The 13061-nt window shown below is 43.6% G+C and overlaps 1 protein-coding gene across 2 annotated transcripts in view; it reads left to right on the plus strand.

The window, feature by feature from the left end:
* Positions 1-13061, plus strand: part of OTC (ornithine transcarbamylase) — a 48042-nt gene that overhangs the window by 9186 nt on the left and 25795 nt on the right. For both annotated transcript variants that reach the window (XM_060234119.1, XM_060234118.1), the window contains 2 exons: positions 6905-6992; positions 8345-8498. In XM_060234119.1, coding sequence (XP_060090102.1) covers positions 6905-6992; positions 8345-8498 — 242 coding nt within the window. The remainder of the gene's footprint in view (positions 1-6904; positions 6993-8344; positions 8499-13061) is intronic.

Here is a 13061-nt window from a genome sequence, read left to right on the forward strand (position 1 = left end):
CCAAGTGGCTTCTCCTATTATTCCTGTGTTGTGCATGGTGCCTGCTGTGAGTGTGTGTCACTGCCTGGATGGGCTCTGGCTCCCTGCAGGACTTCTTGGGAGGTGCCTTAAGGGCTCCAGCCTCCCGGAATAAATCAGTCACCCAGGTAATTCTTGCAGTCAGATTGAGCCATGATTCCTTTGCAGGGACCAGATGATCTAAAGCCTCTCTGGTCTGCAAATAAAGGCCTGAGTAAAGAGACTTCTTAAAGTCTGCATCATCAAAGTTATAAATCCCTTGAACCTTTGGGACTTTCTGTGCAAGGATGGCCAGGCACCTTTTCCTGGCTACATAGGCTTCAGGGCTCTGTCCTGGGGCTTGCCTTTCTGTGTAATACAAGCAGTCTGCAGTATTTCCTGGCCATAGGAGTGGGATAATCTCTCTCTTCCAACTAGGGTTGTCAAGTCCGATTCAAGAAATATCTGGGGACTTCGGGGGTGGAGCCAGGAGACTTTGGGGTGGAGCCAGGAGACATTGGGGCGGAGCCAGGAACAAGGGTGTGACAAGCATAACAACTCCAAGGGAGTTCTGGCCATCACATTTAAAGGGACAGCACACTTTTTAAAATGTCTTCCTTCCATAGGAAATAATGAAGGATAGGGGCACCTTCTTTTGGGGCTCATAGAATTGGACCCCCTGGTCCAATCGTTTTGAAACTTGGGGGGTACTTTGGGGAGAGGCACTAGATACTATACTGAAAATTTGGTGCCTCTATCTCAAAAAATAGCTCCCCCAGAGCCCCCGAAACCTCCAGATCAATTCCCCATTATACCCTATGAGAAACGATTTCCATAGGGAATAATGAAGATGTTTCCCTCTCCACACACACACACACACACACACACCTTCTCGCAACTCTGATGTAGGGGGTTGCCCTCTCTACTCACCAGCCAGCTTATTTCAGCAACAGACACAGACACAGAAAGTTGAAGCCTTTCGCCACCTCCGGAGGTGCAAAGGCACATGGTCCTTTGGGGCGGGGCAGGAAGCAGCCTGGGAAAGCTCCGGCTGCTGTGATAGAGCTGGGTGGGAAGGGGAGGGGCAAAGAGAAGCTGCTGTAATCGAGGTGAGAAGGGAAGGGAAGGGAGGAGGAGAAGCATTGGGGATCGGTGGGAACGGGAGAGGAGAAGCTGCTGGGATCAGGGCTGGGTGGGAAGGGCTGCCATTCCCCCCGCTTTCTGAATTTTTGGCCAGCGGGGGGAGGAGGCTCCAAATCAGGGGTCCCCCGCCCAGGCAGGGGATTTGGGAAGCCTACATCCAACCCACTTGGTCTAGTGCTGTCAGATTTCTGATACTTGCTCTATATTCTATGGCAGCCAAATTAGCTTCAGAGGCATACAGCCGGACTACCCGAGTTAAATCTGCTCCATTGGCAGTGGGATATAATATGACTATTCTATTCATCCAATTGATCCCTGTTTCTCTATTTAAGGGCCCAAGGGATTCTGCAATGATTTTTAGCTCTTTAAGCTTCCAGGGAACATATTCAGTTATTTCCTGAGTTGTTACTCTGTCCTGTGCTGTCTGGGTATTCACCACCTTTATGAAAGGAACTCCTTCCTCCTCACTTTCTATGGGGGTGGATGGAGGAAGATTGTAGGTTTTTGGCTTCCCATCTGGATTAGAAGGGGATGTGGCCTGGGCATCTTGGAGTGCTATGTCATCAGAGATTAAATCCCTTATGCCCTCAGTGGACAAATGCTTTGGCTTTATGACTGCAATAAGAGCAGTCTGTCTCTAATTTAGTTTTAAGTCCCTCTATTTCTGCTTTACATGTGTAATGTTTAGTCTCATCGTAAGCAGTAACATTCTTGTCAACTAGAAACTTGCTAGCCTTTCCGTGCTTTCCAACTCCCTTTGCAACTCTTCTATATGCTTCTTGGCTTCACTGTGTTGTGCCAACAGCTCCTCATATTTTTGTTGGTGAGTCAAAATGGTGGAGCACCTCTGAGCTGCTCCAGCTCCTGAGTCAGGACTGCCTTTTGATCTTCAAAATCTGCTTCCAGATCCCTCTGGAACTTCTAACCGTGTCTCCCACTCCATGTTCAGGCTTTGTATTTGATGACGTGCTAACTCTAATTGGGCATCTATCATGGCTATTTCTTTATCTTTTCCTTCCATCTCAGCAGAATGCCTGTCCCTCATTGCAGCTATCTCCTTTTCTTTTGCCTCCCTCAGCACAGCCATTTCTCTGTCCTCTTTCCTTAATGCCAACAATTCTCTATCTCTTCCAACCTGGCCTTTTCCTTTTTGCTGTGTTCATGTGCATCCTGGAGCCTAGTTATCAAGGACACACTGTCTTGAAGTGCCATAAAAAGGCCCCAGGTTCCATACAAAACCCTTTTAGCCTGTCCAGGTTTGGATTTGTCACAAAAAATCCTCAAAGGCATCTCTGAGAATTTGGAGGGGCTCTGACCCTTTAAAGGAGCCTTCCTCCCATGGGCTCTCACCCTTCTTATCTAACCATCTATCCAGTTTGCCCAGTTTTCTCATCATGGTGCCTTCTGCTACTGCACTCATGTGAACCACTGGTGGCTACTCACACAAGAAAAATCTGCCCAGGCAGGATTTTCTCCTAGCACTTCCCTGCCTACTGAGGAGAAACAAAAATACACAGGGCACCTCTGTGCACTTTACAAGGGAGAGAGAGAGCTTTAACAGTCTTTTATATATGCCTACGTGTGTTGGTGCAGGTTTTCCTAACCAGAGATCCCAGCCTGGTTTCCACCCACAAAATAGCTGTGTTTAGAAGGCCTCGGGGGCGGCCAGGGACTTGGGGATCTTTAGCCACTTGTGTTCGAACTATACTCATGGATTGGGGTGGACCGCAGTCCTTGTGGAATAGCCGGGGCATCTTGCTAAAGATCCTTACAAGAGGTGAAAGGGGGAGGGCCAGCCCACAAGACAGATTTGCTGGACTAGAGCCATTCACTCACACACATTCACACTGTTTTAATATCAGTCTTTACAGCCAAATTCTGGAGGTATTCTGCTGAATACCTTCCCTCTACGTTCTGAGCACTGAAAGACATGTGTGCACTCATGTAATCCAGATGTTCAGTAAATGCCCGCCATTCGAACACCAATTTGTTACTGGCAATGCTTTTAAGTCTCTTATTTTTAATGGGGAAATTAGCTAAGAGACTTGGTAGAGCGAATTTAGGAGTGAGTATCTTTGCTTTCAATAATACGGAGTTCGGGTTTTCAGCAAAGAATAGTCCAAGCCATTGTATTTTATAATGTTTTACTCAAATAAATGTAGGTGTTGCGATACAATCATTCCTTTACACATAAATAATATAAGCACAGACACAAGACCTAAGAAATAAAGAGGTGAGATATAGCAGAGTCAAAGGGAAGACACACAGGGCATACTACCTTTCCAGGTGTGCAGAGGTCCATTTGGGACCTTGAAGATGAAGGCATGCACGGCCATGTGCCATGACTGAGAGACACCCCCTTTACTTAGGGTAATGGAGAGGGGAACAATCTGGTTACCTGGTGTCCAGGCAGGAAGAGAGAGAGAGAGCATGGCTTGCAGTCCTGTATATAATCTTTGGAGGGGGTGAAACCAACCCAGAAAAGGGGCTGGCTTATGTGGTGGGCAGTGGTTAGTCTATTCTGGGTAGCTGATTGGGTGCCCACCTTAAGCCAATGAGTACAGCAGACTCTGGTCACCTGGATGGATTTTCAGGATAATCAGTGGGGCTGATTTAGTAATGTCCTCCCAATAGGTTACAAAAGGTCAGGATGTGTTAATGGTTTGGGCTGTTCAGCAAAGATACCCCTGGGGAGAGGCAAGCATAGAAAACAAAGAATCTGCCCAGATGTCAAACATTACCATAGCAGTAGACAAAGAGAAACTGAGTCTCAGGAAGAGCCAAGGAGATGGCTGATTGATCAGTAGCTGAGGATTAGGGTGTGAACAATACTTGCCAGCAGTTCCCATGTTATTATGCATCCTGTTTGGGCGGAGGTGTTGCGGAGGGGGGGTGGGATAGGTGAGATTTTACTGAGAGACATAATAATATAATAATAATAATAAATTTTATTTGTATCCCGCCCTCCCCGCCTAGGCAGGCTCAGGGCAGCTAACAACAAGTTCAATAAAATTATACAATATATAATAAGTTTAAAACAGCATTTAAATTATACAATAATTTAAAACAACAATATCTAAAACCAGTTCCAGTTGTCTAAGCCATTCCAGACAGAATTCAGGCGCCAACCAGAAGAAGCTCTTTGCAGGGTCCACTCCACCTTTTTAGATGGAGTGTTTTCTTGGCCTGTTTTTGGTCAGACTCCATTTTGTTTAACAGAAATAGGAGACCTACTATCTCTCCAGGCACTGGGGTACTCCATTTTATCAGGCAGCACCTCTCAATAACACCTCCCAGCAATCTTGACTCAGAATGTTGAACGTATTTAGTATGAATATATGAAATATTGCAAGACCCCGGTGTGAACATCTGACGAAGCAATTCAGGGTGAAACGGCCAGCTCCAGCTTGCGGCCCCATGATCAACTCATGGAATGGGGGTTTATCTCTTGCAGCACTGACAATCTCTGAAGAATGGCACTGTGATTGCCTCATAAAGTGTAGAAATGATTTGTGGTGGAATCTGTCATATTTTGAACTGATGATTCCAGTTTCGCCGGGTTTTTGCCGAGTCAATTTGAAGACATAGGAATTCACTTGTGTAAATTGATGTTACCAGCTTTGTGCTAAATGTATTTTTAAGACGTTTTTGGAATTATACACTTTAATAATTTGAATGCGTTACCAGTAATTTACAACCGTGATCCTTTTTGGTTTTCACATTTGCATCACTTTAACAGCATCATCTTTTAGGACTTTGAATAGCTGGGATACCATCATCTCTGGGATACCATCATCTCTGCTAACTTTGTTGTTGGTAATGCTTTCTATGGCCCATTTGACTTCACATTCCAGGATGTCTGGCTCAAGGTCAGCAATATCACTGTCATGGTTGTCAGTAGAGATGTAAAATTTCCAAAAATTTTGAAGCTCGGAAAACCCCTCAGGTTTTTTTTTTTGGGGGGGGGGGGACAGAAATTTTCGGAAAAATTGAAAAAAATGCTACATTAGCACTTCTTTTTTCTTTTCCAGATTGAAAGTCATTCTGTTGCTTTAGGAGCATAAAATATGACTATGGACAATTTTACTTGGCATGAAATTATCACAACTAACATATTAAAAATATAATGTATCCAAACAATTATTACAAATAGAATTTACTTTTAAAATAATATTTATTTGTAATTGTAACAAATGGAGCAACAATCTCCTAAATTGTTTACTAGTTTATGTGAAACAGTCAGAATTTTTAAAAATCCAGAAGTAAGAATGATTCATATTTCCTCTCCACAGTATTAAATAAAAATTAAAAAAACTCATTCTCATAAAAATAATTGAAGAGGGGGGGAGTGTATAGAAGGGAGTTTAGGACTAAGTTTCAATGAATGGGCATGACCTAGGACTTGCTTGTCCTCAGTGCACAGAAATTAGAATAACCTGATACCATACATATTTTTTTAGAAATGATCTGGCAGATATTTGAACACCTTGTCTTAAAATATTTTATTCATCATGTTAAAATAAAACATTCCATAATAATTTTCTTTTCTTTTTTTTAATTTTTCCAATTTTTCGAAAAAAACAAACAAAAAAGGCTTCAGGAAAAAACGGGGGGGGGAGGGTTTTCTGAATTTTTCCGTTTTTTTTTTCTGGGCCTTCACATTGCTAGTTGTCAAGGACATTCAGATCCTTCTTGTATAATTCTTCTGTGTATTCTTGCCACCTCTTCCTGATCTCTTCTGCTTCTGTTAGGTCCCTACCATTTTTGTCCTTTATCATGGCCATCTTTGCATGAAATGTTCCCTTGATTTCTCCAATTTTCTTGAAGAGATCTCTTGTCCTTCCCATTCTATTATTTTCCTCTGTTGCTTTTCATTGTTCCTTCAGGAAGGCCTCCTTATCTCTCCTTATCTGGAAATCTGCATTCAGTTAGGTGAATTTTTCCTTTTCACCTTTGCCTTTCACTTTCCTTCTTTCCTCAGCTATTTGTAAAGCCTCATCAAACAGCCACTTTGCTTTCTTGCATTTCTTTTTCTTTGGGATGGTGCTGATTGCTGCCTTCTGTACAATGTCACAAATCTCCGTCCATAGTTCTTCAGGCACTCTATCAACTTCAGTTCCTTAACCTATTCTTCACTTCCACTGTATATTCATAAGGGATGTGATCAAGGTGAAACCTGAATGGCCTAATGGTTTCCCCAGTTTTCTTCCGTTTAAGCCTGAATTTTGCAATACTGTAAGGACTGGCTATTCCCACATGGACCTACCAGACTGCTGTAGGCATCTTCTGAGGTTAGGCAAGTGTCAAACCAGGAGAGGGCCTTCTCAGTCATGGCACCCAAATTATGAAACTCCTTCGTCAAAGATGGGTTGAAACGCATACAGATGTCCCATCAGTGAATCAGTCACCTGCCCAAAGTGTTGGATACTCGTTAGCATAGCCTGATGAATGCCCTTACTTCCTCCAAAGCAAAGTATTGGTAGTGCCTAAAATAGCTGCCAAAGTGAATTTAGCCAAGATGGAGTTGGTGTGGACAGTCTACACCTAGGAAGGGGATCCTTGGTAAAACAGGGCTCTTGCTCCTTTAACTACATGAAATATAGTTAAATGGATAGAAATTCAGTGTGAAACTTTCCCCCTAATTGCAGCCAGCTTTGTGCCAGAAAAAGCTTAATACATAGAATTTCTCCTCTAATGTGGTGACGAATTACTTGTCACACATGGTTTGAATAGCAGAAAGAACTGAACATTCTATCTGTTTTAGGATTTGCTCTCCTTGGTGGACATCCTTGTTTCCTCACAACACAAGATATTCACCTGGGCATTAATGAAAACATCACAGACACAGCACGGTTTGTAATTATTCTGTGACTCTTCCATTTCCATAAGGTGCTTTCTCTTTCTAAATGGTGCTACAACTATTGTGGACAGACCATACCCAGCTTCTGCTGTAAGCAGAAGAACCAATTTCCTCTCCAATTATACAATTCACATTTAAAAAGGATAAGAGATCAGTCCCAGATCCCAGTTTGATGCCAAGTTAGAGATTAAAGCTGAATTCAGGCACCACATCACAAATAGTTTGCTTGTGACAAACCTGAGTCCGGTTTATTCACAGGCTCGCATTCTCCTTCCCTCAGAGAATTGCAAATCCGGTGGTAAATGTAGTACAGTTTTGGGGAGATGATGTTTCATCACAGTCTATTTTCGTGAGATCAGATTGTTTCCGTAAATCTACTTACTTATATGTGGGAAAATGTGGGAAGTGGATGAATTTTCTTGACAAAAACAGTCTAAAGAGAAAAGATTAGCCATCACAGTTCTGTGAGCCTACAGATCTTTTTTTTTAAGTTTGGAAGATTGATCACTGATCTCTTGGCCTCATATGCTGTTTGAGCCTAAGGATCACAGTAAATGTTATGTTTAAAGTGTGACCCACCATAGAGACTTGCAGGCAGACAGCAGCTGCAAGTCCCCTGTGGGAACCCAGTTCCCAAGAGCCACGGGCCCATTTCAGGTTTGGAAAATGGCAGAAGGAAAAGACGAGCCTTTTCTTCCTTCATGCCACTGACATGTTCCAATTTGGGCTTCTATGGCTCTTGAACTCCCAAAGGGATCTGCTGTCTGACTGCAAGTCCTTGAAGTGGTCATTTGTTAAATGTCAGGTTTAGTTTCGCCTAAGATGTGGGCACTGGACCAACCAGACCTGAAAAAAATATTAAGGCTTAAATTTTCATTTCCTAGTTTGGATAAGAAGCCAAGGGACATTTTGATAACATTCTGGCAGTGTACTTTAGAAGTCACTCAACAACAGTTTCTTACAGAAATCTGGGATTATGATAAATCCCGTCTCATCTGATGTTTTTCCACAGGTTTTAAACAAATATAGATTTTAAAAACCTAGATTTCTATTCTCCAGTGTGAAGTTGTAGAGTACATTTGGGGAATTCCTTTTAAATAAATTATTTCTTTCATACAATTTATTTAGAAACACAAGCTGCTCATTAAACCATTCAAAATATAAGGAGATAAGGAGTTATGTGTTCTTTCCTTTCCTTGCATATGATGGATTATACAATGAGATTTTTAAAAATATAAATGACTTACATTTTTAATTGTTCCACATATGGTGAAATTATCTAGGCAGCAGAGATAATCTGATTTTATTAGGCTTGACTTTTTTATTTATTTTGCATTTCTGCAGAGTATTGTCTAGCATGACAGATGCAATCCTGGCCCGAGTATATAAACAGACAGATTTGGAACTGTTGGCACAAGAAGCCTCAATCCCAGTCATAAACGGACTCTCTGATTCTGACCATCCAGTCCAGATTTTAGCTGATTATCTTACACTTCAGGTAATATTAGTCTGTTTTCCAATTAGTAGCACACTTTTATCAACCTGAATGATGCTAAAAAAATGGGAAATGTGGACATTAATCTTAAATATTTGAGACAGCTAGAAGCTTCCAGACACAGAAAAGGATATAGTCCAGCTGCCCAGAGTGGGAGGTGCAAATTGAGAATCACCCAGTTCATATTTTACTGAAGCTTCGTAAGGCATCCTTAGCCAGGCCATTGTTTCCAAACTGATGCTCCTCATTAGGGTTGCCAAGTCCAATTCAAGAAATATCTGGGGACTTTGAGGTGGAGCCAGGAACAAGGTTGTGACAAGCATAATTGAACTTCAAAGGGAGTTCTGGCCATCGCATTTAAAGGGACCGCACACCATTTAAATGCCTTCTGTCCATTGGAAATAATGAAGGATAGGGGCACCTTCTTTTGGAGCTCATAGAATTGGACCCCCTAGTCAACTCCTTTTGAAACCTGGAGAGTATTTTGGGGAGAGGCATTGGATGCTATGCTGAAAATTTGTTGCCTCTACTTTAAAACACCTCCCACAAGAGCCCCAGATACCCACAGATCAATTCTCCATTATACCCTATCGGAATCGGTCTCCATAGGGAATAATGGAGTGCCCTGCAGACATTTTCCTCCTTCCCCCCACCCCCGCTTTCTGATGACCCTGAAGTTGGGGGAGGGCCTCCAAACCGGGGGATCCCCTGTCCCCACCTGGTGATTGGCAACCCTACTCCACATCAGTAACATTGATACCTTACAGAGCAGTTGCAAAAGGTAATGGGATAAGGTCTGTTGAGTACTCCATCCTTCTGTAAAGTATGAAGTAACTTCTTTGACTAGGTAAATCACACAAGTAAAGTTTGAATGGGCATTCTTCAGTGCATGTGAAACAGCAATTATTTGTGTGGGAAAAACTTAAAATAAAAATTGAGCTCTGGTGATCAGTCAGCCTCTGTGAGCTGCTTGTATGTATGTTAAGTGTCATCAAGTCACTTCCAATTTATGGCAACCCTAGGAATTAATGTCCTCCAAAACAGCCTTGCTCAGGCCTTTCAAACTTGGGGCCATGGCATTATTGTCTTTTCCAGTGACTCTTGTCTTCTTGCAATGTGACCAAAGTCTCAGTTTAGTCATTTCAGCTTCAAGGGAAAGTTCAGGTTTGATTTGATCTAGAACCTACCTCTTGTGGGGGGTGGCAGTCCTTGGTATCCATAAAACTTTCATCCAATACTACATTTCATAGGAATCCACTTTCTTTCTGTCAGCTTTCTTTGTTCACCAATTTATGTATCCATACATAGTAATTGAGACTATAGCATAAATTAACTTGACCAGCAATTCATCCTTACACTTAAGAAACTTTTCTGGCTTCTTAATAACTGTCCTTCCCAGTCTCATTCTAATTTTTTGGTTGCAGTCTCCCCTTTGTTTGATGATAAAGCCAAAGAGCATAGAATCTTGAACAATTTAAATTGCCACCCTTCAAAGTTGTGTAATTCCCCAGTAGTGATTATTTTTGTCTCCTTGATGTTCAGCTGTAATCCTGGTTTAAACAATCAGTAATTCTTACAAGCATTTCACTATTTTCTGCCGGTAATGTGGTGTTATCTGCATATCTCAAATTGTTAAATGTGCCTTCCACTAATTTTCACTCCACTTTGATCTAAATCTAATCCACTTTTCCCTATGATATGTTCTGTATAGATTAAACAGATAGGAATATAAAGTACATCCTCATCTGCCAATTGGTAACCATTCAATTTCTCCATAATCTGTACTAAAAGTAGCTTCTTGTCTGAAGTATTTGTGCATCAGAACAATCAGATGCTGTGACACCCATCTCTTTTAAAACTAACCATAGCTTTTCATTATCCACACAGTTGAAATATTGGCTGTAATCTATGAAATACAATCTGATTTTCTTCTGAAATTCTGTCATATGCTCCAGTAACTAACATAAATTTGCAATATGATCTGTAGTTTCTCCAGTGGTCCCCGTAGTGGGTCAGTCCTGACCTATGGGAATGTAGCTCCTTCTCTCCGTAGGCAGGGCCAGCAAACAAGTTCCTTCCAGGAGGGGGTGCTATTCCCCTTAGCTTTCAGTTTTGCTTGGCCCTGCCTCCAGAGCAGGACATGCCAGCTGAGCTTAGTTTAGCTCAACTTTACCAAAAAAAAGAAGAAGAAGAAGAAAGAAAGTGGCGAGGAAGGGGACAGAACAGCTTACTCTCCTCGCTTCCCTCAGCACCCCAAGCTTCCTGGAGTCGGGCAGAAGCCAGAAGACCCAGGAACGTGGCGGCAGTTTCTTCACGCCTCCCTGAGTACAGAGGCAAAGGTGCGCTGACCCCAACCCGTTTTTCCGACGGTGGGGAGAGCAGAACATGGTGGCAAACAGCGGAGACTGCAGGCGACCGGGGTGGAGACGGCAGCATGCAGCGGTGACCCCACAGGCATCCAAAGCCTCTGTCTGGACCCGGCAGCATGCACAGGGCGGACAGGATGGCGGCAAACTCCTCCTCCTCCCTGACGGAACAGGTAGGGTCCCAGAGACCAGTGGAGGAGGAAGTTCAGACAATGGGGGAAAGTAGGGTGGCCTGTACAAGGATGCCTGGGAGGGGAAGCCTTAATGAATGCTGGGTGCCCCCCCCCCTTCCTCTCACTGGCATAACTGAGCCTCAGGGGTCACTAGTGCCAGGTTTTTCTAGATAGCACACCAGCTCTAGTCCAGAGGCTGTTTACTTCCATAAAGGAAGACCACACAGAGAGGAGGTCCAGAGGATGAAAGGGGAGTCCCACAGCCTAGTAGTAAGACATGAATAGGGCCTGCAGGGCGTGGAAGGGGAAGGAAAATTTAGGCGGGAAAGGTGGCTATTTTGTGTCTTCTCTCTTTACAGACTGGGCAATTCAAAATGGCTACCCCATCCAAATTCCCCAAGGCCAAGGACACAGACACCTGTGATTTGGACTTGTCTGACACGCCCTCTCAAGAGGACCAGATGGAAAGCTCAGTAGTGGACTTCTCTGGAACAGAGGCCAAGGCAAATCTCTTTGCCTGGATCCAACAAATTGTAAAAAAGGAAGTACAGTCCAGCAAGGAGGATTCCAGTCAGATCCCCAAGCTGAAGTCTAAAAAATGCACAAAAAAGGCTAAGCATCTGGTGGAGAAGGAAGTTGAAACTGCCCCTTCCCAGAGAAAGAAGTGACGCATGGATGTGGAAAGTTTTCAAACTTCTGAGCTGGGGGAAGACTGTGAGGACTCAGAACTATCTTCCTCAAAGGAAGAAGGGGAGCTTTCTGAGGAAGAAGAGGAGATAATCCAATCATCTCAGAATAGACTGTCTCCCCCTGACATTTATTCACGGCTCTTCCCCAAAATTATCAGAGCCTTGAAATTGAATTATGACCCTAAACTTAAAGAGGAAGAGGAAACAGATTTCCCACTGGGTTCAGAGAAAACTATTCCTAAGGCCATATCTAAGCCACAACTGGTACCACTGCCAGCAGGGTTTTTCTCCATAATGAAGGCAGAATGGGAACACCCAGCCAAACCAAAGGCGACCCATTCATTTTTTCCCAAGTTTTATACTCTCATTCCAGAGGCTATGAAACGGCTCAAGCTGCCCAGAGTGGACAACCCAGTTAACAGCCTCGCCTCCTCTTCTATTCTGCCACTGGATGCCAATGGCACACCAAAGGACCCCATGGATAAAAGGATTGAACAAGCCCTTTTGAAGCTTCAGCCACCTCTTTGCAGGCATCAGTGTCGGCTTCTTTGGCTGTCAGAGCCATTTGTGGGCTTCAGAATTAGCCAAGGTGGAACAAGACTTGCCCAAGGAAGTTGAAGATGAGTTAAAGAAGATTGCATTGTCTGCTGCCTTTGCGGTGGACGCTACTCTGGACGCTATGCAACAATCTGCGAGAGCCATAGCCTCGAGTGTGATGGCTCGACAGAACACTTGGCTGTGAAACTGGGTCTCAGACCCATCTGCAAGAGCCAAAGTAGCAGTGGTCCCTTTTAAAGGCGATCTACTCTTCGGCCAAGGCCTAGAGCGCTACCAGGTGGAGGACAAGGATAAGAAGAAGGTTCTCCCATCCAAAAAGCGGGACAGAGATAAGAGACGATTCCAGCCCTTTCGGGATCAAAGGAGGGACTCCACGTTGAATTACTCCAAATCCTATAGGGGGAAATGGCAACAGAAGCCCCGTGGTTCCAGATCTGCCAAAGGGCAGTCCTCCAAAGGTCCAAGGAAAGGCAATGCCACCTGACTATGCCCGGAACAGCCCCACAGGGGCTATAGAGGGCCATCTCCAACGCTTTGCTGAAGTGTGGAGACAGACAGTAAAAGACAGATGGGTGGTGGAGACGGTGTCCAAGGGCTACAGTATAGAATTCAGGACAATGCCACGGGACTGATTCCTGGAAGTTCTCAGGAGCAAGTTTCCTCAAAAACATCATTTCATTTTCATTTCATTTTATTTGATTTATATCCCACCCTACTCCACCGGGCTCAGGGCGGCTCACAACATAAAAATTCTAACATTAGCTTATACTGTCAGCCATC

Source organism: Heteronotia binoei, chromosome 3 (genome assembly GCF_032191835.1).
Source record: "Heteronotia binoei isolate CCM8104 ecotype False Entrance Well chromosome 3, APGP_CSIRO_Hbin_v1, whole genome shotgun sequence".
NCBI lineage: Eukaryota > Metazoa > Chordata > Lepidosauria > Squamata > Gekkonidae > Heteronotia > Heteronotia binoei.